Below are 27962 nucleotides of genomic sequence, written 5' to 3' on the forward strand. Positions count from 1 at the left end.
TGAAAAAATCATTGAGACTTGTTTTTAACACGAATTTTTTAAAGGACATCAAAAAAGAAAATGAAACTTAATCACTCGCATATTTTTTTTAGAAAATGCACACTGTTCAAGATATAGAGCAACGGTTACAACATAGAACTAATATAGGGTTAGATATTCAAATCTAGAAAAGGATGGGTTCACTTATTGCTAAGCATAGGTTTCAAAAAGACCAAAAGAAGGATAAAAAAAGAAAATTTAAAAACTTTGAGAATTTTGAAATAAAGTGAGATCAAAATCGTGAAAACCATTGGCTATCAGCTGACGGCCTGCACTAATTTCATTAACAGTTTAAAGAGATGCAGTTGAGATCTGTTCTTGGTCATAAAAATTTGTTTGACTTACAGAAAAACAACAATAACATGTAAAAGCCGCAAATTAAGAAAATGCGGCAGAGGTGTCGAAAAATTTTAAAATATTTTAATTAGTGGAAAAAGTTGGATATGTTAAACTGATTTTTTTCGTTAACAAAAAAATCAACAAGCTTGAACTAGTACATGAAAATCACTACTAAATTTTAAAGACAACTCGTAGTATCAGCGGCCCTTAAACCAATAGCTTTTACCGGAAACCTTTAAACAGGATAGTCTATATCTAAAACTTAATCAATTTATAGGTAATGAGATTGATCATCGATCCAAATAAGTCTTACTACTACAAAGAAGGACAAGTACAGGCAAAATGCAAGTACTCAAAAAAAAGTGGAAGAAGGAACAGTCAAAGTTTTTAAAGCCATTTCAGGCTGCTTGCTGATACTTTTTGTGTTCTCCTAACTTTTTTATTTGCCAATGTGAAATTTCAACTGTGCGATAACGTGACAAGAATCCAACAAGGAACCAAAAATACGAATGGAACTTCAAAAACAAAATTAAATGTTGAAAACTCATAACGTATAAAGCCATTAGTTATAGGATAAAACTGCTAATCCGACCATTTTGTTTATTCAATATTAAGCATGTAGAAGTTGACATTAGTTGAGCCGTCACACGAAATTACAAAAATGAGTTCAAAAAGAGGATAACTCTTAAGATTTTAAAAAATTAGTAGCCTTTTTGGACACCCAATTGTACTTGTGGTTAGCGAAATTAAGCCATAGGATTGCACAAATGCAAAACATGCAGGCAAAACACAAAAATTAAAATTAGGAAAACAAATTTTTTATTCCAAAAGAACAATCAAAGATCACCTGAAGCAAAATAATGTTTATTGGGCCTCATTTGACAGTAAGTAAGCTAACGAGTTTGCAATGATGAAATCTCAACCTGAAAATTGACTTCTCTTCGAATGAGATTAGGAAAAAAGATAAAACAAATGGAAAAGAGTTGAAAAAAAGCTCATTAGAATTCGAATCTTTTATATTGTAAAACTTCCGGGCGAAACCACAATGGATGCTGGAACACCATTATTGGAACACCAATTTGGTCCATATTTTTTTGTAAAAAAGAATTTTTATTTAACTTAATGATACTAATAAAACTAGAATTGACCAAAAAGACGCTGAAAATGAAAAAATTAAACCCAAATGTGAAATATTCACTAAAAATTCAAACCTTGATAACTTCTCTAAATAAGTGAATGTTAAAAAATCCTTTCAATTTCATATTTTACGCTGGAAGAGCTTTCTAATGATACCACTCTCAATTTCTTACAATGATTAAATCGATCGGCCAAAATTGATTGAACAAAAAAACCCATTTGAGTATATAGTTCCTCCCCCCACTAAGTTGGGTAGAAACAACATTGCAAACGTGGGAAGGTGAATTAGTGCCATGCGAAAAGTATGTCTTGGTAGGAACTTCTCACAGCGATCTCATCACCTTTTTTCACTTTTCTGCGGAAATTTTTAACGAATATTTTGATTATAGAAATTGAACACAGCAAAGGGCTTCGATTGCTTTTTTTCAAATCCGAGCAATTTTGAGTAAAATTAATTTTTTTAAAAAAAATCCTCCTACCCTCTTTTGTACCTCAGCTTAAACAAGGCAAAATCTCTGCGCACGCTTTATTACAGCGCCATTCGTGAATGCAAATTATATACATACTATCGGACAACGAAAATTATTGTGCTGTACTTTGAAAACCAAAGAGGACGTCAAACGTAATTTTTGGTTTCATGAAATCTTAGAAACTGAGAGGTCAAATGAAATCTTAGTAAGCGATAGGTTAAGTTAAAAACGAGTGGCAACATCAATACTATCAAAATATTTCAAAATATTTTGAAAAATATTCAAATTTGTTTCTGGTACATAATACAGTCATTATCAAGCTCATGAACGGCTTTTTCTCGTGCTAGAACGGATGTGCTGACCAAAGAAATCTGGTAAGCTCTTCGCAAACAATAAAAATTCCGTAATTGCAAAAATTTCTTTCGAACAAGACCTGGTCAGGTTTTGATTAAGATTAGGATCCAAATTTGAATAATTACGAGAGAAAAAATTATAAGTTGCAGGTCAAAAATCTTATTCTAAATAATAAGACAGTTGTCGTGGTCGATAACACGGGTCAAAGAATTCAATAAGTTGAATTTTATATTAAAATATGAACTGAAAATATACAAACATTCGCTTGTATTTAGAGTGGTTATCTATGCGAAAATATACAGAGAAAATTTAGATTAGCTAAAAATATTTTACATGATTGGCATGTGAATAGATCTTAACTCCGAATCCCGGAGGTGATATTCTATTTTCATCAACATTTCATGAGAATCATATATGGCTTGGATACAATCGAGTTCATTAGTTGGAGGTCGGTGGATGTTAGAATCAGGTTTCTGTTGGTGGGAGAATTTACTTCTGACATATGATAGGTCAATAAGATAATGATAGCGCCAAAACAAAATTAGAATTGAGTTTAGTTTTGTAGCCATTACTTATCGACACAGCAATAAAGTTCGTCAGGTAAGTTCTTCTTTCGTTCTTTGAAACTTTAATAAAACTTCTAAGTTTCTTGATGTTTCATTGAAACCATCACATCCTCCCTCCTTTTTTAAGCAAGTTTGTGGGTATAGGTTCTCCAAATCTGTCAGGTTGTTTTCTGTTCCTGGTTGATGTTCGTGAAGGCTCTGAGGTTTCGGGTTGTTGGTGCTCTGCAGATGATGTGGCTGCAGAAGCTTCATCTTGATGTGAAGGTCCCACATCTGTGTTCTGAGGTTGTAGTTCTGATTGAGATATGGTCTCCTCCACTGCTGGTTCAGTTTTCACATTGTCCTCGTCTAGTCTCGCAATTTGGTTGTCGCTCACTAGAATAGTCCGTGCTGAGTTTTCAGGCTGTATGAAAGATGTGTTCAAGCCCTTCCTGATGATGAAGGTAGCAGGAACTGTCTTTGTGTTTTCGTTGGCCTTGAATAGAATGGGTTCGCACAAGTCGAAATCTGCTATTGCGGGTAGTCTCACTCTGCGTCCCAACAAGTGTTCAACTGGAGTTTTGCTCCTCGTCTTTGAAGTGTTGCGATGTGTCATCAGTTCCCTTTGCAGGAATGCTCCAAATGACACATTAAGGTTGGGACTCCACGCTTGAAGTGCCCGCTTCACTGTCTGAACTGCTCTTTAAGCTAGTCCATTAGCTCTTGGATGATAGACGGGTGATTCTATTTTCTTAATTCCCAGTGATTCACACCACTGTTTAAGGTCACCACTTACAAATTCAGGACCATTATCAGAAACTAAAGTTTTTGGTATTCCGAATCTTGCAAAGATTTGACTAAGATATATTTTAACTGTTTCTGATGTTCTATTTCCCGCGGGGAAGGCTTCTATCCAACCAGAACCCGCGTCAACAATTACTAATATATTGCCTTGGTCCTTAACATAACCCCAGTCCATGTAGAGCCGTTCCCAAACGTCGGCTTGTGACCACGCAGAGACTGTTTTTCCCAGGCTAGGCCTGTTCATTTGACAATTCTTACAATTACTAACAAAATGTTAACGTCTTGGGTAATGCCAGGCCTCCATTCTATCATTCTGACTGATGCCTCAGTTGCATTGTTCCCAGGATATGTCTCATGCGCTTTTGCCAAAACCAAGTGTCGTAGTTTGGGTGGAATGAAAGGAACAACACCTCTGAAGACGATTCCATTATGTAAAGTAAGTGCATCTTTCTGTTGTTCGAATCCTTTTTCCGCTTCTGAACATTGTTTCCAATTGCCGCTTTTGATTCGTTTCATTATGTCCTGGAAGAGTCTGTTTGTTCCAAGTTCAGTTTTGATTTCTGCTTGGGTCACCAAATCACTCTGAGCGAAGTAGATGTTATTGATTGCGAAGCACACTCGATCGTTGTCGGATTCGTCTTCGTCAAAATCCATTCTGCTCAAAGCATCTGCATGGCGTATCTGCTCCCCTGGTGTGTACTTCAACTCATAGTCGAAGCCCATTAGAGCTATTGCCCATCTTGTGATTCTCGCTGATGCTGTCTTCGGGATCTCCTTGTCTGGTGCAAAGAGATATTTGAGTGGTTTGTGGTCAGTCTGTAGGGTAAATCGTCTTCCAAGAAGAAATTGCTTCAATCTTTTGACCACAAAGACAATTGCCAGTGCTTCCCGCTCTATGTTCGAGTAGTTTTGCTCCGCTGGAGTCAAGTTTCTCGATACATATATGACTGGATGTCCTTCTTGCGAAAGAACCCCGCCAATGGCTTTTTCAGAGGCGTCAGTAGTAACTGTTGCTTCTTTTTGTAGACTATATGGCTGTACTAGTGGGTTAGCACATAATTCATTTTTTATGTCTTCAAAGGCTTTTTGTTGCATTTTGCCCCATGAGAAATCGCTATTTCTCATGTTATTTAAGGGTAGCATTTTTGTTGCAAAATCAGGAGTCATTCTTCCGTAAAAATTAGCTAGCCCAACAAATGATTCGAGTTGTTTATTGTTAGTTGGTGCTTTTGCATTTTTTATTTTTTCAACATGTTTGGGATCTGGTGCTATTCCCTCCTTTGAAATGGAGTATCCCAAAAAGCTAACGCTATCGACTGGTTTTGAGTTAGATTTTTTTCTCATTGATAGTAAAGTGTTTCTCACGTAGTCGACTCTTGACTGCAAGCAATCTCTTGTCGAACTGCTCCTTGGTAGTTCCATACACCAATACATGGTCTTGAAAGATCACAACACCTTTGATTCCTTTGAGTGTTGATTCTATGCAATTCTGGAAGATTGAAGAAGAGTTTTTCAATCCCTGAGGTAGTCGGCACATCTTGAACAGTCCTTGAGATGTGTTGATTGTGCATATATCTTTTGCTTCTTCGTCAAGTTCAATTTGATAGTAGGCATCTGAGAGGTCAATTTTGCCAAAGTATGAGGCCCCATGTAGGTTATGGAAGATCGTCTCCATGTCTGGTATTGGGTAGTCCTCATCCATGACCTTTCCATTGATGCGCACTTTCAAGTCCACGCAAAGTCTCAGTTCTCCACTCTTCTTTCTCTGCCACACCACTGGAGATGCATTAGTGACTCCTCCTGGCTGTACCGGTTCAAGGATGCCTTGTCTGACCATTTGTTCCAGTTTCTCTGTGACCTTGTCTTGAAGAGGTAGAGGTTTTTTTCTGGCTTTGCAGAACATTGGCTGTGTTCCTGGCATCAACTTCACATGAGCTTTGTAACCCTTCACAGCAGGTAGGTGCTCGGCTGTTATGTTGTTCACGCCGTGCTTGGGTAGAAGGTCTCTACCAAGTAGTCCGAATTCTTTATCAGACTGCACAACTGCAAGTTGTTTTTGAGTGAGCCTGCTTCCGTTCCACTCAACGTCACAAGTAAGTGATCCCAGAAGCGTTAATTGATGACCATCATAAGCTTCGAGATGACTTATCTTACCATCCAACTGAGGTTTACCAAGCTCAGTCCATATTTTTGATGATATCACTGTGCTATCTGCACCTGTGTCTACCTGCATTTTTACATTGCAGTTATTTATTGAGATGTATTCCCATGTCACAGACATGCTAAAGATTTGTTCTTTAGTATAAAACATTCCCATCTCCGATGCTGGAGATGCTTGCTCTGAAGAAACATTTTCTTCTTCGCAAAAATTATTCTGTTTATTGTACTTACCTGAATTTGATTGGGGTTTGCTTCTACACATTTTTGAGTAGTGTCCCACCTTTTCACAGGTGTTGCATTTCTTACTTAGCGCTGGACAAGGTCTACTAGATTGTGGCTTACCTCCACACCTAGTGCACATGTTGCTGTTTCTATTAGCCGTAATTTTTTCATTTGGTTTTCGAAAGGTCTTTTTGAAGTTGAACCCAACTTCTTCTTTCACCGTAAAGGGCTTATTACCTGATGAAGAACTTGCAAAAGCCATTGCTTGACTTCTGAACTGTAAGCTCTGGGTCATTTCAGTAACCGACATTGCTGGTTTTGCTTTAATACCGTCTAGTAGTCTAAGTTTTGCTTCAGGGTCCCTCAAACCTGAGATAAACTTTATTTTTACCAACTCCTCTTCGGGGTTGGCCGCTGTTTTCAATTTTTCGAAGTCACAATAGCGTGCTTCCTCTCTAAGACGTGCTAGGAAGTCGTCGTCTGACTCCCCTGCACCTTGGATTACGGACAGAAATTTAGCCCTTTCTGCCGTTACTACTCTCTCTTTAGGAGAAATATAATTTTGAATAGCCAATCTGATGTCTTTATACGGTGTGTCTATCAAATTCCTAGGACTCATTAAGCTCCTAAGTTTAATAATTGCATCTTGCCCGCACATACTAAGAAAGAGATTGGTTACCTGTAGGTCCTGTACAGTACCATCGGTGCTGACCTTGTCCTCTTTCTTCTCTGCGCGACATTTCGCCACAAAAGACATAATCCACGCAGTAGCTGATTCTGCATTCTGTAGATCCAAAATTTGTCTGTCTGTAGCTGGTCTGGACACCATTGTCGTGGTCGATAACACGGGTCAAAGAATTCAATAAGTTGAGTTTTAAATTAAATTTTGAACTGAAAATATACAAAAATTAGCTTGTATTTATAGTGGTTATCTATGCGAAAATATACAGAGAAAAATTAGATTAGCTAAAAATATTTTACATGATTGGCATGTGAATAGATCTTAACTCCGAATCCCGGAGGTGATATTCTATTTTCATCAACATTTCATGAGAATCATATATGGCTTGGATACAATCGAGTTCATCAGTTGGAGGTCGGTGGATGTTAGAATCAGGTTTCTGTTGGTGGGAGAATTTACTTCTGACATATGATTGATAGGTCAATAAGATAATGATAGCGCCAAAACAAAATTAGAATTGAGTTTAGTTTTGTAGCCATTACTTATCGACACAGCAATAAAGTTCGTCAGGTAAGTTCTTCTTTCGTTCTTTGAAACTTTAATAAAACTTCTAAGTTTCATGATGTTTCATTGAAACCATCACAACAGTCTTGCCATGACACTTTTTTCCTTGCAAGTTTTAAATTGCATTTTTTGTTTAACTTCATTGGAACCAAGTTTAAAGCAAATATTGTAAATGTGTGTATTTTTGTTATGCAAAGTTTTGCTTGTCCGTGATTGCGCTTTTTTCTAAAAATGCTTTGCCTTGAAGTCTCGTTTTCACGCTTGTTGCTTTTATTTTTGCGGGATCTCAATTGCTCTCATTCCGAAATAAAATTGCTGAAATAAAACCGATTGTGAGTCATTTAGTATCAAAGAATTAGTAGAGATTAGAGGTTACGATGCTAGACTACCATCTAAGTGGTCGTGGGTTCAAACCTTTCTTTGTATTTTACAACCATAAAAAATGTCTAAGCTACATTACTTCTAATTAAATTTGAATTGAAAAGCAATTCATCCGACGCTAGTTGTTTTTGTTTTTGTTGAAATGCAGTAAAACTGTTATGATCTCTTGCAGTGTCTTAGTTAGGTGGTGCATAATCTGATAAATGCGGAAAAAATAACCAGAAGAGTTTGTAAGAATTCAACTAAAACTCAAATCATACTTATGTACGTCACTACTGATGCAAAATACTTATTATTTTGTTCTGGCGGGGAAACAGTTGCATCTATCCAGGTCAACATGTGAGTCCTTTTTCCAAGTTCTCCAGTTCAACTCCAAAGTTTACTTCCCGGGAGGAATGTCGGCCAACCCCAGTCGACAGCTTTACAATGATACGGGCGCTAACCGTCACAAAGACTGGCAGAACAACATAAAAAACTGCATTAGTGGGAAAATTCAACGGGAAATTTGTATGCTAGGTGTGCAATATTTGCCCAAATTGACACACGAATCGTATGGGCGAAAATTGGTGGCTAATAAATTTCCATGGAAGTTTCATCCGCTGGCATGGGATTGTATGCTGGTATGGCATCATGAGAAAGTGAAGAAAGAGTATTTAACTGGAAAAGCTGCCGTTCATTTTGATGAAGTGATAAACAGTCCCTACGTCAAGTATGGAAGGACAGTAGATGGTTTCTAAATGTACAAAACTAATTTAACTAATTTAACTTTTAACTAATTTTCTATTCACTGTTTTTATTTATTGTTTTGATGAGTAATTTATTTATTGTTTCTTACCCACACTGTTACTTATTTGGCATTGAGTGTAAAATTTGAGGCAAACTTGACACTTTAAAATGTTTAAGCATTAGGTTTAACAACTAAGATAGTACCCGCTCATAAAATATCAGATCCAGATATGACTACCTATATGACCTGATTTTCAAATGCACACAGATAAGCTCTTCAGGCTTTGTGTTTGTGGCCTATAACTTCCGTGCAGTTTAAAGCGGAAGCTTCAAGGGTACCTCTCCTCGTTCAAACTCTTATTGAAACAATTTTTTATTGTGCGAGACTCTAATTGTAAAAGTAGTTCACATGTGACTGATTTTTTGTTTCTCTCATGATGCTGCAGGCCCTCCTTAATCTCAAATAGGATATTTTGAGTCTGGAACTTTTATTGCTGTCCTATAGAGCTTGAATTCTACAAGCTCAACTTAAGTTTCAGCTCTTTTCTCCAGAAGCTGAATAAATTTAGCCAGTCTTAGTTAGTTATGGTGCTCGAGCTCTGCCCATCCATATGATCTGAAGCCCAGTGTAAACTAAAAATCACTACCAATGAATCATCTGGTTGACTTCGTTTCCAGCATATACTGATCTAGCTTCATCTGATTTTCCAATATTACGAAATTACCAACATATGAGGCAGAACTTTTCAGACTACGAGTCATATTTGGGAACTTCGAGTTGAAGTAACGAGTCTTTGAGTGAACGTGAAGGCCGAAGATTTGACCTAGATGTATTATGGTTCAAATTGTGCAAAAGGCAAACTATAGTGTATTGAACTTTTGAGAGGGAAACTTTCTGTCTGACAAAAGGTTAACAATCATATTATTGCCTAACTTTGTAGAAAAATTGTCCTGCGTTTCACATGCCGCACAAAATTTTGAAACGAAGCAAATGATCCTAGATAATTGAAAATAACCAAAGAAAGCGAAAACATTTAAATATTCTTTTCTTTTTGAAGACAAGAGTTGTCAAAATTAACAATTAAAAACCACAACATATTGAAACGCACGCTAAGCGTTCTCAGAACACATAAATCAACATTAAGAAAAATGAGAACAAGCAACAAACATAACAAAATGCAGAATTTTTTCTGTTTGCGACTCCAAGTACAAATTTAATCACGCGTTTTCTGTAACTGAGGTTACAGCGAAAGCGTGATCACAGAGAGCGCGTGATTAAATTGTGAATCATTGTAGAAAAATGTCACGGGGGCCTGAGGGTGATGATATTATGCACCCACTAAACTGGAAATCACAAACTGAAAGATCCCAAGATACTAAACAAGCTCCTACCATTGACTGTTTAAAAGCAGCTAAAATTGTCTTTATTTCCAATAGGCCACCAAATGCCGGAAAACAGCTATTTTTACAAGAAACGAAAAGACAAAATTCAGAAAAAGTTTGCTATTAAAATTTGCTAATAAAGAAGTCTGAAATGGTAGTAATTACACTAAGTTACAGTCGACATGAACGTCCGATAAGATTATAAATAAATTTTTGTTAGTTTTAACAACAAATCAAACGAATCAAACTAATGTCATATGAAACACTAAAAATCATTGCATCTCGGAATTTGAGAAATTTTAGAAAAATCAGTCAACAAGGAAACTGAAAGATAAGATTACAAGAAAAAACGAAGGATAAAGCCAAAACTTAAATTTTTATGAAGATATATAGTGTCAAAACCATTAAAAACCACAAGTTCTTAACTGGCAACTTTACATACGTTCCAAAATTTACAAAAAAAATGTAAACAATTTCAATTTCAACAGTAATGTTTGAAAAAGACAACTTGAGCGACAAATTATATGGGCAAAACTATAATTTACTAGCAAATATTGTTTAAAAAACAATGTCAAAGTCTTAAAAAATCAATGGAGATCAATCCCCTTGATCTATTTCAACACAACGTGTGAGCACCATTAGAAAGGATGTTTCAGCTTTAAAAGCATTCGAGAGCAGAACAACAGAAAAAGCAGCGAAAACAGAATTGACAAAAGTCATGTGAAAAAAATGCAGCACGCAAAAAACCCAAAAACGGTAAAATCGATCGAACAATAATTTCTTGCTCCAATTCAGGCTAAGTTTGAATAGTTTATTTTTTGCGACTACAAACTTTGCCGCTGTTTTTTTCTCAGGTGTGATTATAATCTGCACTCAAACTTAATCTCCGATTGTCATCAAAGTTTTGAAAAACTGTAAAATGATCTTACAGAAAGACAGCATCGAAAAAAAACTATACTCTTAGGATTGCAGAGAGTCATTATCTGGACAATAACATCATCCCAATCAATTTGCTACTATTATCGTCTGCCTATACTTCCAAAAATTAAAAAAAATATAAAAAAAGACGCTGAAACTGATCAAAGTTGCGTTAAATTGACCTAAATTCAAAATTTTTTTCAAACAGATATTTCAGCTAGTTTTGCAATGCTATATGGTGTATGGTGTATGTTCAGTTAGGATATGTCTTAGTTTATAATGATTTTTAGAGCAAGTTAAGGAAAGGTTTTTGAGAATTATTGGCTATCTAAAAAATGGTAAATTTCCACAAAACTCAAGAAGACGTCTCAAATTATCAGACCAGGAGATTCAAGAAATTATTTTCATTGTGGAGAATATATACTATTTTTTTCGTTCAGCCAGCACATCTTGATCTATTATAGCAAAATAAAACAAAGCTTGATCGAAAATTTTCAAAAAACAAACAAAGTTTTGAAATCACCCAATTATCATCAAAAACTTTCAAACCCAATAACTCCTAAGGAGACCAAGTTTAAAAAAGGATTTTTTTATTACATATTCTACTCTTCGCTGGCTTTACAATGATGACACTAACAATTCTCTACTATAAATATAACGATTGGCCAAAATTGACAAATTGACTGAACAAAAAAGCTAACACAGTTGAGCATATAGTTCCCTCTAGGTGATGTCGGAGCAAAAATGAAGTTTTTGATTCCACTTTATTAGTGGTTAGAAATAGTTTAGAAGAAAAGAAAAAATTATTGTAATCGACAAAATTTTGTCATTGACAACTTACACAATAAGGTGAGATTGATGTAGAAGTCTGGTAAAAGAACATATTTCTAATTGCATAGCAAAAGTCAGTTGGAATAAAATTTCATCAAAGTAACAAAAGACGGTTCGTTCCCATTATTATTGCAGTAAATAAAGGTACAGCACCACTACGATATACGTTTTAAATACTAGCACTTAGTTCGGTGTATGAAGTCATAAAGGCAACAACAACGGATGGGTTAGAATGATCCCGGAAAAGATCCATATACTATACATTGTTTAGAATCCTTTTTATCCTAGCTAAATTATGCAGCGTCAGGATATGACTGGATCTACTCTGTCTTCGACCCCCCAGTAGTGTTCAGTTATGTGTTGTGTATATATTAGGTTACCATGCAAAAAACATAGCACGCGCTCTTTGGGGTGGGGTAAGGGAGGGAAGGATGTGAGTAAAAGTTACATCCACTAAGCTAGATGATCCAAAAAAGATACAAACATTGCGTTTTCTTAGACTAAAAGTCACTTCGCGCTAAATTTGACAAAAAAATGTGGGTTGGGCAAAAGTTCAAGCAGTGTTTTGGTTTATAATCAGCACAAGTTTTCCATCATCGATTTGTTTTGCAAATTTGCTTAACCAACAGACGTACACTCTTTGTGCCCGATGATAAAAACAATACGAGAAGCACTGTCCAATGATACAATATCCAATAAGACTACCCGGATCTATTGTTTTGACCAGGGGCACGTGCTATTTTTTTTACATAGTAACGTGCTATATAACAACATAACGAGGTAAAAATCACTGGGGGCAAAACAGAATAGATCCGACTATCCAATAACAGGTCGGAAAAGATATCGGGCACCAAAAATTATCTCCTACGTCTGTAAATTAAGTAATGGTTAAGTGACTCTGCTTGAAGTCACTGAGAACTTCTGACGTTTATCGAGAACCGCGAAGCGGTTCGAGAAAATAAGTCCGAATTTCGAAGTGACTGCTGCAGAGTCACTTAACCATGCTTAGAACACTAAACGCGCACGTTTTAAAATGACGGAAGTCAATGGAAGTCAAACTTCTGACTAAGTAGCAACTTCTGGCATTTTAACTTCTGGCACTGCAGACTTTCGGCATTCTAAAATGTGCACGTGAGTGTTTTAAGCTCATTAGACTACTGCTTTTCCAAACTCTTTTATCAATGGTTTCACAATATGACGTACCGGCCTCATTCCAGTCCATTAATAACTCGATGCATCGAAGTAAACTCTAATATGCACTTAATTTAGATACGTGCATGTCATTCACAGGACTGTTAATGGTTTTAATCGATAGTTGATTTTTTGTATAGAGGGGTTCTTGGAAATTTTTTGCAATGTACATGAGTATGTAATAGTTTCGTTAGACTACTGTCTTTTTACACGATTTCTCCCAGATGTTGCTGTCACCCAGACGATGTTGTCACCCAGAATTCGCTCTGGGTTCAATCTGTTTAAAATGTGATGCTTCAAAAAGCAGTCATCGAATTAACACCTTTACTACATTCATGCGTTTCGTTTCTTTTGATCTGATCTATTAGTTTTCATCCATCTTATTTATAACATCTTTTGCACTTTTGATCAAACTGAAAGAGCTTTAAGAGGTAGGTTCTTATCCGTCTCAGCAATTGTCTTATCACCCTCAAAACAAAAAGTGAAAATCAGTTGGAAACGGAGTGTTTTTGCTATGGTAAATCGTAAGACCTGCTATATAATCGGACATACATTTTTTTTTTACCGGGGATGGTTAGGCATAACATAGTGAGGGGTCAAAGATGGAAACTTTGTAAATAAACAGAAAATTATTAAATAAAAAGACATTTTTTAAATGTAGACACAAATAATATGCAACTACAAATGAGGGGATTACATTCAACTATGCCGATGTAATACTATGCCGAAATTTAAGATTGCCGAAACTGAAATTGATTATAGTGCCGAAATTGAAGTGCCGAAACTGCTATTACCAATTAATTATCAATTAAATGCTAACCGAATGTTGTTTTCAAAGCAACCAGGGCACTCTGGTCAGTATTCGGTTGTGATAGATTCATATGAAGTCCCACGAGCCGCTGAGGCATGGCCGTGGTCCGCAATTACCGTTGTTTACTTTAAATTTTTCTCGCACCAATTATCTTGTCCTAATAAATAACAAAATCCAAAATCTCACAACTTTATTGTGATTGGTTCAGAAATTTTGCGCTCATTTCAGTTAAAATGATTTGATTGGTTTAGAAATTTATCGGGTAAAATATTGAATAAATTTTTGGCATTTTTATAATTTGCATAGTATTACGTCGGCACAATTGTACGTCGCCAAAAGAGAGAGGCAGACACTGGAAAATCTGAGATTAAGTTTTAAAAAATACGATCAATTTTCTTCCAAAGTTATATTCCTCATTCATAACAAAAATAGAAGAGAGAGGGAATATAAGACTAAACTCTAACAAATAGGCTCAATAATGTGCGTTCTCACATGATGTTCCGACCCGCGCTCGCTCATCTACATTTTTGACTTAACTCTGTCTTTTGACTTTCATTTTCGACAAAGGGATAATCCAAAATAGATGTTTGATTTTTAAAAAAATTCGTTACACAACGAAACTAATAATCGTAATAAATAATACCATACCTCATTACAACGGTTTCTTCCATTAAAAAGACTACGAGAAAAAAACAACCACAAAAAAAAAACAAAAATTACACGGCAAAAACTCTAGAGTTATCTAAATTTAAAGCACCTAGTAACAGCGTCAAAAAGCAACAAGATAAAACCATAACATAACAAATTTACTATCTATACACTAGACAGAAATTTTCCATAATGAAACTAAGTATCAAGTTGACGAAAAGAAGAAGTAATGGGGCGAAATTCAAATATCAACATTTTTTAAACCAAATAATTTTAAACCGAAATTCTTAAAACTCATTAGCTTTTAACAAAATATTTTTTGATAAATTTTTTTACTTAAAAGTCATTATGAAACCAATAGAAGTTGTTTTACTTAGATTAAGCCATATAAATGGACTAAAGATGCAGAAAAATTCAACAAATTACGAGCAATAAATTAATTACAAACATTGCGAAAACAGAAATTAGCGAAACCATTAATATCATAAGCTACTATCTGAATATTATGTATTTTACTTCAAATTCTATTTGGACTAATTGACCAAAATTTTTACTGAATGAGAAAATAACTTAAATTGGGTCACAGTTGAAAATCATTGGGAGCCGATATTACGCGACTGCTAAATGAAGAGAAAAGGAAACACAAAAACAACACTCACATAATTTTTATGAAAACGCTTATTTTCCTACAAGCATAAAATCAGTTACGTCATAATATAAAAAAACGTTATTTTTTTAAAATACAAGGAATCGTATGGGATCTCTCGATGATGAGAATAAATTACAAGTTGACGAAAAGAACAAAAACTGAAAAATTGAAAAACCATGAAAAATCTTAAAAAAGTATAATATCATAAATTTTAGGACTTTTCGCTATAAACTAGCTGTTTTGGTAACATTAATCATTCGATTCTTAATTGAAAGTTTATGAGACCGGTCAGCATCTTACAACTACCTAAAGAATAAAAAAAAAGGCAAAAACCGCAAATTCGAAAAGGAAATTGAGCGAGAAAACTGTAGAAGCCCTTAAAAGATGAACTTTTCAGTAAAAAATCTCTACCTTCGTTTCATTTTTTAACAGCAAGGCAATTGTGCTTTTCAACAATTCGACTCCAATAAATAACAAATATGAATAAATACATTAAAAACCTCAAAATTTTTGAGAAAAACCGTTGTATCAACGCCATTAATTTCAATAGCTTTCAATGGAAGTTGATAAAACACTAAGTTATAACTCAATGAGACAAAAAGGTTGTTTGTCATTCAAAAATAATCAATATTGCGTTGCAATAACTCACTGACTATGAAAACCCACAAATACAGACAAAATCTAAAAACGAAAAAGTTCGAAAAAGTTCGAAAAAGTTTGAAACCGTCGAAGCCGATTAAACCAGAAGATTTTCTGTGAAAACTTTTTGTATAACCCAAGAAACGTGTTTTCTAAGCCAATGCATTTATCAACATTAAAACAATGTGTTAAGATTCCAAAAGGACCCAAAATTACGGAAAAGATAACCAAAAATTTTTTTTTTAAATTTAACCGTACATCGAAGTCATAACACCAATAGTTCGAAGTTAAAACCCCTAACTAGATTAATTTCAGTTAATTAGAAAAAAAGAGAATCTGGTCATTACTCAGACTGACTTACACATAAATAAGTTTGAGATTGTTTAAATTTAAAAAATGTTGTCGAAAAATTATTTTTAATGTCTTACCAGCTATTAAATTCAATAGCCTTCAACGGAAGTCGATAGACACGCTCAGTTATGCCTCGATTGGAGGACAAAGATATTTGTTATAAATAGTTAATTAATAAGAAATCACAGTAAATCTTATGACTATGGAAACAAAAACAAATACAGGAAAAAACAAAAAGTCAGTAGAAAGGTTCGAGAAGCATATTTCGAAACCATTTAAATAATAAGCTTTTCTCTGAAGTTTTTATCAAAGATTCAATGAAAGTTACGTTGTTTCCAAGCCAGAGGGATATATCATTATCAGGATATTGTTATAAGATTTCGAGAGGAACCAAATGTATGAAAATATCCAAAAGAATTTTTTTAAAAATTTGAAATTTTGTGACTCTGAAGTCATATAACTAAAAGTTAGAAGATAAAACGGCTAAATAGATTATTTTTATTTGCAGTAGAGAAGAATGTAGTCCTAGTCCTGTTATTACCGAGACTGACTTAAAATTCACAAAAATACGTATACGATCGGTTAATGTTGAAAAAATTTCTCGAAAAACTCTTTTCAAAATCTAAACAGCCATTAGCTGCCCACTCAAAGCTCTAGATAGGTTAACCTAATTATCATTATGAAATCTTTTACACTTTTGGTCAACGTGTTTACGCCATAGGACTCCAAAATTTAGTAAAACCTCAAAATTTCATTAAAAATTACAAAAACTCAGAGTCCAAGCAAAAAAAACGCGAGCGGTTCCTTGAAAACGATTATTTTGTTGATTGGGCTTCATTAGACTGGTTCATTCACAAATCAGGTTTGTTATTAACGGAAACTAGACATGAGAAGTGACTAGTCTCTAATTGACCCAAGAAAACAAAAAAAAGTTTTTAAAAAAAAGCTCTCAAATAGAATTAGAATTTTTTTGATATTTAAACTTCGCTATGAGACCAAAACCAGTCTTTTTATCGCAGGAGCTCAAAATTAATACAATACATTTTGTGGCGTGAAATGTAATTTTAAATTAACATTTTTTATTTAAAAAAAACTTAATTTGATGAAAAATTTTGTGAACAAAATCACGGCAAACATCCGGTGTTCACACAAAATTTCAATCCTCGATAACTCTTCGGAAAAAACGCAATTAAAAAAAATCTTTTTAGTTTCGAATTCTACGCCGTAGGAGATTTTTAATGATACCACTCACATTTCTCTATGATGAATATATCGATTGGCCAAAATTGTCTGAACAAAAAAAACCCATTTGAGTATATAATTCCTCCCCCATAAGTGGGGTCGGAACAAAAATTCAGATCATGTTTGGATCTAAATGGATCAAAAATAAGTTGCCCCCCCCCCTAATTTCAGTACACAAAATTTATTGATTTCATGATACACCAACATGAAATCACGTTTGGAAAAGAATTAAACGCCCGATCGCCAACACTAGAAGCTTTGCCTATTTATGAAAGTGAGAAAATGCATAATGTTGACTTTCCGCAGCCAGTGATGAATTGGCACTTTAAGAGTCGAGTTGACCCAGGCTGACCGGCTAGTGATTTCCGTTTTATAATCATTAAATATAAGAAAATTTTGCTTAGTGAATTGAAATAAAAAATGCAACCAAATTTGGGTGAAAACTTGCAACCTGGAAATCAGTTGCTTGAAAATTGATTTTTCCGGTAGGTGATTTTTCTGGGAAGTGATAATTAAACTTCTTTAAAATATAAAGATTTCAATTAAAATTTGAATCATTTCCGTTTGTGCCCCCAGCTTAGCTGGTGCATTTGCACCCCAAGACGCACGTGCCTTATTTTTACACGATGGTTTACTGCTCTCTGGGTGTGCATAACCTACTTGGGAGCACAAACGGAAACGATCCAATGATTTTTTATGATCTGAGGCCTTCCTCGGAATTCCTTTACAAAATTTGGAACCCAAAATATAAAGGTGCACACAATTCGCGAATTCGAAATCGGAGCTTAATGGCATTTTTTACAGGATATCCCAGTTGTTGCAAAGTACAATAATGTATGCCTCAGTGTGGCAAATTGTGGCCGGTAACTTAACGTTATGTAAGAAGATACTCCAGTGGAAGTTCGCTTAGCTCTATTCAAAGCCAAAAAAAATTAAAAATAGTCGTAATTGTGATAGTTTCCAGTTGGTTCAACAAAAATGGAAACACTAACCCAATTTTGGGATATACGGTAACTTATTTTTGCATATTATATGAGTTTCATAGATACGGAAGACTACTATAATAGAGGATCAATGGTGTAAAATTGTTATCACAATGTGAAGATAGTTTACGGTTAAATCAAACTATGAGTTTTTACTTCAAAGAACTGGAGGGTGCTAACTTAGATTTGACGTTCTATATGAGGTAATGGACACAAGTGCGCTGAGGAATGTTCCTCGATTTTGGTCGTATAAAACATTTTTACACCATGAGATGTTTCAATTGACAAAAAAACTACATTTCTCAATTTTCAGCAATTTGGAGATAAGTTATCTCCTGACTTTTGGTTACTTCAGCGATTTCCTCATAAGCTTTTTAATTGTTCTCCTACAAAGTAAACGTGTTGGTCTTTTTTAAGACTCGAAGAGGAACGTTAGCCCTCTACAAGTTTCCTACGACTCGAGAAGTATTGGTTTTCTTGAGATTTTTTGGAGTTCAAAGAATTGGAATTGTATTGCTGTGGTGTCCTTTTACAACTCGAAGAGGCGTATCGGCGCAGCGTTTTTGGATTGGTAATTTTGTTGGAACGCGTTTGCAACAGGAAGCAAAAAATTTAGGCCAAATTGCTGAGGAGTTGAAAGACGAACGAGTGGTTTTTCTTCTTTACTATCTTCTTCACTATCTCAGTGGAATTTTCTGATCACCTCCAAATGAAAGCAGTTCTTGAATTTTAGCTATAAAATTTTCAGTCGAAGGTGTCTCTCTCAATTATTTGAACTAGAAAAAGCGAGTTTGGAAGCTTTTTGACATAAAGCAAACTGTAGACTTTTGGTTTCAATTTTCAGCTATTTCCTTTACCATTTGGCCGGGTTTTAACCTTTTTTTTAGCAATTTTTGCATTCATCTTCAATTTCCGATAGCATTTGGGGAGTTATGTCGCTAAAACTGTCCGTTCCAGTCATCTTGGTTGTCGTTCAATTGATCAACATTACTTTTGAATTGCTTCTCTTACAGAAAATCGATTAAACTTGAGCAAATTTTTGCCATTATGTCTGTTTTGTCAAATTTTATGGTTTTTTCTCATATCTCTAGATAAAATTCCTATTAATAGCAATTCTATACGTGCTATTTTTAAAAAATGAAAGCCAGACGAGGCACGTTATAGGAAAATTTGTTTTGCGAAACGTTAAGTGTAATCAAATAGGAGTTGCATCAGGTAAGTAATGATGGCCAATTTTCAAGTCGTTTCATGAACTCTTAGAGCCCAAATCCTATGTCTGAACTGCTCACACTTTTGCCATTTTTTAAATGCACATTGAGTGACCACCAAAAGAAGAAATTGAGCAAAAATCGAGGAATATTGCATCGCGAATTTGTTTCACTCTAATTATTAAATTGTTCTTATTTTTTCATTAATTTACAAACATTCTGCTTGTGAGAATTTTTTTAGTTCAAATACCGCAACTTGATTTTCTTTTTAAACTGTTTTTTCGAGTGTTTTATCGGGATGTTTTAGTAAATAGTTTTCACAGTTTTTTTTCCATGTCATTTGAGGTTCTGTTTTTTTAATTAAAATTTTTTTGGAATCTTTCAGGACTTGTCTTGCCATGTTTGTTTTTGAAGTATTATTTGCTCAGATAGTGCTTGGACTTGAACGCCAAATTGATTTAAAAAGTTTTGTGCAATAAATGTTTCAGAGCGAGTCGTCAAATTTGGCTTTGCAAGTTTTTTGATCACGCGCTGCTTTCAGTGAATGACGTACTGACTTTGAAAAATGTTTTGATCAAATTTGCGCATAGACATTACCGTTATCAGTTGATTTTTTTGTCTAAATTCCCAGTTTCATGTGTAAAATATGCAAATATATTATGAAAAAATTAAATCACTAGGAATGTTTTTTGCAAGTTCAGGTCTTTTATTTCATATTATTGATGAACATTAATTCATGAACGATTTTTGATGTTAATTTTTTGCAATTCAGTGACAAAACTTCAAATTTATTTTAATATTTTTTCAAACTATTTGTTTTGTTCTGAATTTTTGAAATATTTTCTTAATCTCTTTACTTATGCAGGAGGAATGCCTTTTATTTTTTTCCAAGAATTGAGTGCTAAATAAGGAAATGCATATGTTTTTCCACTTCAATACCTTTATCTGTTTAATTTTACATTTCAAACATAAGGAAGTAGTCTTGTCATTACGATTAGTTTCAAAGTGTTCATATTTTTCAAATTGCTGCATGCATCCTCCTAGCTTTGGCCTAAGATCTATTGTTTTTGTCGCTCCCTTTTTTCATTTTTCTAAAAACTCTTTTAATTTTTTCTCTTTTTCATATGTTATTTATTTGACTAACTATTACTTTGCGCGTTCCAAGGGACAAGCTTTTGGTTGGAGTGATATTTTTTTCGTCATAATTGTGTTTCATTTGACTATTTCATGATAAATCAAATTTTCCAACAGTTTCAATTCATTAAATAAGAAGATTAATTTTTTATTAGTTGCTTTCAGACCATTAAAAAGTTTAGTTTTCTAACTTCAAAACTTAGGTTTCTTGTTTGTCCCATTTTTACGAAGTGGGTTTAATTTAGGCTCTCCCGATGTGTATTTTGCGGCCAAATAAATAATTGTTGAGTTCTAATTTTGTAAGAGCATTTTACCATCTATTTCCAGACAATTTTAAGTCCTGTCAGTTCTGCTATTCTATCAGTATTTGTCCACCCTCAGTTGCCAGATGTGTCTCTTAAAACTTTTCTTAAGATTTTGCATCGGGCACTTATGTGCAAAATAAGTCTTAAAAATTTCTGGGTCCCCTTTGTGAATGCTGCTGAAATTGGTTTTATGTTAGCTTGTTTTAAGGATGTCAAAGCTAAAAAACCTTAAAGTTAAGAAATATGCAAATTTTTGCCACACAGCTTTGCAAGGAATCAACGTCGAAACAAAAGATTAAGCCTTTGGCTGCGGTCAAAGTTTTTCTGATAGAACTGAAACGCTTTGAGATTCTTCTGAAATTTTTCTGGTTATGTTAGATGCAGCAGGTTTGATTTTCATGAAATGAGTTTCAACTTTGCTTCTTCCGAAGTTTTAGAAAAGTTATATAACTATGACTTCCGTTTTTGAACTTTAGATTTTAATAAAAGCTTGATTTGGAATGAATAGCAATTAGGAAGTGCTGTTAAAATTCGAGGAAGTGTTCAGTTTGAGAAAATTTCATCCGATATAAGTTTTTCTTTCTCATCTATACTACAAACACTCAATTAACTACTAAAACCCCTGCGTGTCCCCTACCTACTTACCCCCGCCAGCTATCTGCCGCCTACCATCCCCCGGCGCGATTCTATCTACCAATGTATTTTCAGCCTTTGTTTATTTGTTTTTATTTTTGGGGGTCAATTCCAACTGTGCTTCTTCCATTTAGTGGGTAATTGTTTTTCTAAGCCCCGACGCTTCTGCCATGTTTTTACATAGTCATTTTTTTGTAATGGCACATGTTCTCTTGGGCGAGAATATAACTCACTGGGTTGGGTGCACAAAGTTAAAAACTCCGATACTGTTATTTCTTACGTAAATAGGGTTAGTTCTAGTTTATGCTGTGCGTATCTTTGAGTAGATTCCGTTACTCTACTACCTAGGGTTTTTTTTAGCTGAAGAAAACCTGTTCAAGACATGAGTTCACCGCTACCTATCTTCCACCTACCATCTCCCGGTAGGATCCTATCCACTTCTGCCTATATCTCCCTTACCTTCGCCTTCAGCCACATTATCAACTTAAAATTTGTTTGCTTTCTTCAGCTTTTGTTTAATTCTTTTTAAATTTTTTTCCTGATCTTTTCCGTCTGTGCACCCATTTAGTGGGTAATATTTGTTTGCATCCCCAACTCACATAGCATAACTTTTATCTTGTTTGATCATTTTCTGATATGGCACGTGCTCTATAACTTGGGGATGAATAACGTACTGAGGGCCGCACAATTGGAAATGATCCGTTTTTTTAAATTTTTCTTAATAATATAAGATAAGTTGTAAATTAAATTTTGCATTTCCTCGAGTTGATTCCGTTATTCTTTTAGCAAGAGCTCTTCAAGCCGTTACCTGACCTCTCTTTTTTTTGCCTATCTGCTTCTCCGCCTACCTATCTACCCCCACCTACCAGTTCCCCCACCAGGCACCTACCTACCTCTGCGATATCGCCTACAGACCTCACGACTCCGCACGCCGCACCCTCCTACATTCCTCAATTACTTCCCCACAACTACCTACCCCTACTTCACCTACGCACCTCCCTCCAGCCACCTATTCACCCCATACCCTAGCACTCACCAACATTGAGAGCAAACAGTTGTCCCACGAATTTTTTTTCGTTTTTTGTTTGTTTTGACATTTCCAGTCATTTCTACAAGCTAGGTTAATCTACTAGCCGGGTTTTTTTAATTGAAGCAAATTTGTTCAAGGCTTGAATTTTTTCCTACGTTTTTCAACTTCGACTTTTACCTGCCCCCCGAGGGATCCTACCTACCCCAGTCGACACACTCTCACTTCCCTTAACACTCCGCACTTACATACGTTCCCAACTACTCCCACGACTATATACCCCCCACTTGCCTCCCGCACGTACACTCCCCCCCCCTCGCACCTACCTACCAGACCCATGCCTACATATATCATTAAATAAAGATTGCATTTAACTTCCCGTTTTTGATTGTTTTATTCTACTTTTGTATATTTTTCAATTAAGTATAGTTATTGACAGTTTAGGCTGCACTCCCCTATGAGTCGTTTTCGATATTTTACCGACTATGTTTCTTTCAAAATTTTCTCCTGGCTGTTTTGATTATTTGAATGATTTTTAGGCAGTTGACCGTTTCGGTTTGCTTTATCTAATTTTCTCTGCCACTCAAAAGTGTCAGCAGCTGAACTCAAATGACGGCAGTTTACTACTTATTGACATATTCAAAGTGCGCCGAAGTTAGTGTAATCCTTTTGCTTTACTTTTTTTTAGTGGTTGTAGTGGTATATAATAAACTCTCTCTAATGACGTCATTTGAAGACCCCATAGTGAGCTTAGTTACCCCCCATTGAAGCAGGCTGCAGTAGATTTGAGCTTCCTCTAGTCGTTCGAGAGCAGTTCTTCCGACATTAGTCGTTATGATTTCTCCATTAATCTCTAAAATTATTCATAGTTGAAACAAAAACAAAGTAATTTGAGGGAAATTGTAACTTGAACTTGAGCGTCGGCACAAAACTGGTGTTCTCATTTTAGTGTTAAAATCATACTTCAGTTCGGCTTCAGAACTTTGGAAAGCTACTCTCAATGTCAAGTTGATCAAGCATGTGGCGTCAACCCAGAAAACTGATTAAAATTCGTGGATGTTTTGGCTGTTCTGTTCATTACGTAACAGCTTTTTTATTATTTGTTCTTTTCCTTTCGGTTTGGGAACTTTGGACAGTTTACAACCGGGAATTGTTGACACAGATGTCATTGGACAGGTAAATCTTTGCTCATTCTGCTTACCATTTTTATTTTGCTGAATCTATTCTGCCCCATCCCGTGTTTTTATGATCCCCACTTACAAATTATGCTTTTTATATACCCAGGTTGGGGTGCCAGACCGAAAGTCGATATGTCCAGACCGTCCCAGACGGAAAGTGTCTATGTCCAGACCCTCCCAGACGGAAAGTGCCTATGTCCAGACTTTCGTGCGTTCAAAATTTTTCGTGCGTTCATCGTGCGTTCAAAAGTCCTCATGTCCAGACTTTCGTGCGTTCAAAATTGCCTATGTCCAGACTATCGTGCGTTCAAAATTGCATATGTCCAGACTATCGTGCGTTCAAAATTGCATATGTCCAGACTATCGTGCGTTCAAAATTGCATATGTCCAGACTATCGTGCGTTCATTTTTTTTTCCAGACCGTGTAATTTTGAACGCACGACGCCACCTTGTGCGTTCATTTCGGTCTGGACATATCGACTTTCGGTCTGGAACCTCAACCTGGGTAGCAGTATGTAAATTATATATATGCCCACTTAGCGGGGGTGAGGTGAGGGAATAGATCCCGTATCTTTGGTTGTGATTCTTGTGGAGCGGAGGGGCTTAGGGGTCCTATAACGTATACTCCAATTGAATCCAAATCAGGAAAATGCGAACGTTCAAAACAGTCATACTAAAGATTTTTTAAATCGGGATCAAATTGTTTGCACATACATTCAAAACGAGCATCGAAGTTAGACGGACAACCAAAAACGCACGGGTGGCAGAGTAAAGTTCGTTTTTGATCACATGGGCGAGCAGCATAATAAAGACTGCTTCCATGAACAATTTTCCTTGGTAAATTCTCCTAAAAGTCTGCTTAATAGCCGCAAAGCGATAGCTGGGGTTAACATTATTGGCCTTCTCTTGGCTTTTTATAATTCAAAAAATTTGAATTGTATTGCGGCCCTGTCTTTTAATAATAATAATTTTGTTCCTGCGTAATCGCAGCGGAACAGCATTAGGCCACAGCGTCCTGTTCTCAGCTGCCCTTTTTCTTATTGTTCCCCACATTTCAGACTGTTCGTTTTATGAGCATCATTGCTCTTTTTTGGTGACGATGGCCACTTTTTTTGAGTCTGAAACTTTTTTACAACTCAAAGAGGAGCAATTGTGATCTATTTTTCAAATCGGTGACCTCCATTTTTAGAGGGTGTGTTCTAGAAGAAGTCAAGCAGAGAAAAAATTTAGAGTGATTTATATTCAAGCTTAATTCTAAGACGAAGCGAGAACAGTAGGACAGAAAAAAAGTTTGCGCTAAGCGAGCAAAAATTTTTGATTACGTGCGGCTTTTTCAAAGCCGTTTTATAGTTTTAACTCTAATTTTTTCAGCCAAAAGCGTTTGTCTCAATTATCTAAGTTAGAAATAGTACTTCATAGTTCATTGGGATCATTAGTATAGCGTTAATTAATTCTTGCTGTAAAAAACATTTGTCGAGTAACTTTTCAAAGAAAGAAGCCTAATAAAGAAATTGTCAAATTGGAAATTTTTGGATATCATTGAGCGGAAAATTGCAAACAATTTTAGAAAACGGCAATTCAGTGATATTAGATTTTTGATGTCAAAGGAAACAATCCCTTGAGAAGTCCATTCTGACCTTTTCTCAAATTTTTTGGAGCCAAATTTGTCACTTTGACCAATATAAGTTGAACGACAGAACTTTGTCCTTCTGTTTTTTTTTCTGATTTTGACATTTTAATTTGATAGTCATCGTATCGGTTGGACCGATTTTTAGTCTGCAATTGTTTCCATGTGTATTTTGTTGCGGGTGTTTCAAATATTTACAATAAAATTTTGAATTCGAAGAAGTAGGTTTGGTCTGATTTTGTTCAGCTCCCTAGTCCAGAAATCGTCATTTTCAAACACAAGAAAACAGTCCGTATGATCGGTTTTAGTTAGAAGTAAACGGCTAAGGCCCGTTTTTCCTCAATCTTTTTGGGATTTTCGGTTTTTAATCGTACGGATTTGTCCGTACGTTCCGCCTTAAACCAATAAAAATAATCATTTTGAAAAAAAATATCTATGCGACAAAATCCTAATTGCAACCAACATTTTTGGTACCAATTTAATGTACAACAATAGCTTGTAAAACGAAGTTTACTGATGTTGTCTTTTATTTAGGCTTTTATATAACATCTAACAGATATTAGCCTTTCGTTGGTGTTACATACTGTAAATTAGCTTTGACGCAAAACGTAATTTTGACACTGTTTTGTTTCACATCAACTAATTTACCGGAGCAATACAAGCGGACCTAAAAATATTGAAAGATGGCTCAACCAAAAATACATGAAGGAATTTTTGAAAAAGAATAGGTCAATTGTATAAGGAACTGTTAAATTTTATGTCGTGGTCGATAACACGGGTCAAAGAATTCAAATAAGTTGAATTTTAAATTAAATTTTGAACTGAAAATATACAAAAATTAGGTTGTATTTATTGTAGTTATCTATGCGAAAATATACAGAGAAAATTTAGATTAGCTAAAAAATATTTTACATGATTGACATGTGAATAGATCTTAACTCCGAATCCCGGAGGTGATTTTCTGTTTTCATCAACATTTCATGAGAATCATATATGGCTCGGGTACAATTGAGTTCATTAGTTGGAGGTCAGTGGATGTTAAAATCAGGTTTCTGTTGGTGGGAGAATTTACTTCTGACATATGATTGATAGGTCAATAAGTTAATGACAGCGCAAAAGCAAAATTAGAATTGAGTTTAGTTTTGTGGCCATTACTTATCGACACAGCAATAAAGTTCGTCAGGTAAGTTCTTCTTTCGTTCTTTGAAACTTTAATAAAGAAAACTTCTAAGTTTCTTGATGTTTCTTTGAAACCATCACATCTTTCATCCTTTTTTAAGCAAGTTTGTGGGTATAGGTTCTTCAAATCTGTCGTGTTGTTTTCTGTTCCTTGTTGATGTTCGTGAAGGCTCTGAGTTTTCGGGTTGTTGGTGATCTGCAGATGATGTGGCTGCAGAAGCTTCGTCTTGAAGTGAAGGTCCCACATCTGTGCTCTGAAGTTGTTGTTCTGATTGAGATATGGTCTCTCCCACTGCTTGCTCAATTTTCATATCGTCCTCGTCTAGTCTCGCAACTTGGTTGTCGCTCAATAGAATAGTCCGTGCTGAGTTTTCGGGCTGTATGAAAGATGTGTTCAAGCCGTTTCTGATGATGAAGGTAGCAGGAACTGTCTTTGTCTTTTGGTTGGCCTTGAATAGAAAGGGTTTGCACAAGTCGAAATCTGCTATTGCTGGTAGTCTCACTCTGGGTCCCAACAAAAGATCAACTGGAGTTTTGCTCCTTGTCTTTGATATGTTGCGATGTGTCCTCAGTGCCCTTTGCAGGAATGCTCCAAATGACACATTAAGGTTAGGACTCCACGCTTGAAGTGCCCGCTTCACTGTCTGAACTGCTCTTTCAGCTAGTCCATTAGCTCTTGGATGATAGACGGATGATTCCATTTTCTTAATTCTCAGCGATTCACACCACTGTTTAAGCTCACCAATTACAAATTCAGGACCACTATCAGATACAATAGTTTTTGGTATTCCGAATCTTGCAAAGATTAGACTAAGATATATTTTAACTGTTTCTGATGTTCTTTTTCCCGCGGGGAAGGCTTCTATCCAACCAGAACCCGCGTCAACATATACTAAGATTGGTCCTAATTGCCTTGGTCCTTAACATAACCCCAGTCCATGTGGAGCCGTTCCCAAACGTCGGCTTCTGGCCACGTAGAGACTGTTTTTCCCAGGCTAGGCCTGTTCAATTGACAATTCTTACATTTATTAACAAAGTGTTGAACGTCTTGGGTAATGCCAGGCCACTATGCTATCATTCTGACTGATGCCTCAGTTGCATTCTTCCCGGGATGTGTCTCATGTGCTTTTGCCAAAAGCAAGTGTCGTAGTTTGGGTGGAATGAAAGGAACAACACCTCTGATGATGATTCCATTATTTAAAATAAGTGCATCCTTCTGTTGTTCGAATCCTTTTTCCGCTTCTGAACATTGTTTCCAATTGCCGCTTTTGATTTGTTTTTATTATGTCCTGGAAGAGTCTGTTTGTTCAAAGTTCAGTTTTGATTTCTGCTTGGGTCACCAAATCAATGTGGGCGAAGTAGATGTTATTGATTGCGAAGCACACTCGATCGTTGTCCGATTCGTCGTCAAAACCTATTCTGCTCAAAGCATCTGCAGAAGGTATCTGCTCTCCTGTTGTGTACCTCAACTCATAGTCGAAACCCATTACAGCTATTGCCCATCTTGTGATTCTCGCTGATGCAGTCTTGGGGTCACCTCGTCTGGTGCAAAGAGATATTTGAGTGGTTTGGGGACAGTCTGTAGAGTAAATCGTCTTCCAA

The 27962-nt window shown here is 35.6% G+C and overlaps 2 protein-coding genes across 2 annotated transcripts in view; both read left to right on the forward strand.

Moving 5' to 3' along the window:
* LOC142342715 (N-acetyllactosaminide beta-1,6-N-acetylglucosaminyl-transferase-like) overlaps positions 1-8531 on the forward strand; it is a 31985-nt gene extending 23454 nt beyond the window's left edge. The window contains exon 4 of the mRNA XM_075394234.1: positions 8029-8531. Within this exon, the coding sequence (XP_075250349.1) occupies positions 8029-8434 (406 nt within the window). The 3' untranslated portion in view covers positions 8435-8531. The remainder of the gene's footprint in view (positions 1-8028) is intronic.
* Positions 8532-13125: 4594 nt separating this feature from the next.
* Positions 13126-27962, forward strand: part of LOC142342990 (uncharacterized) — a 45275-nt gene continuing 30438 nt past the window's right edge. The window contains exons 1-2 of the mRNA XM_075394671.1: positions 13126-13177; positions 23345-23552. The gene's annotated coding sequence lies outside the window, so the exon portion shown is untranslated. The remainder of the gene's footprint in view (positions 13178-23344; positions 23553-27962) is intronic.

Source organism: Convolutriloba macropyga, chromosome 7, assembly GCF_964194025.1.
Source record: "Convolutriloba macropyga chromosome 7, txConMacr16.3, whole genome shotgun sequence".
NCBI lineage: Eukaryota > Metazoa > Xenacoelomorpha > Acoela > Convolutidae > Convolutriloba > Convolutriloba macropyga.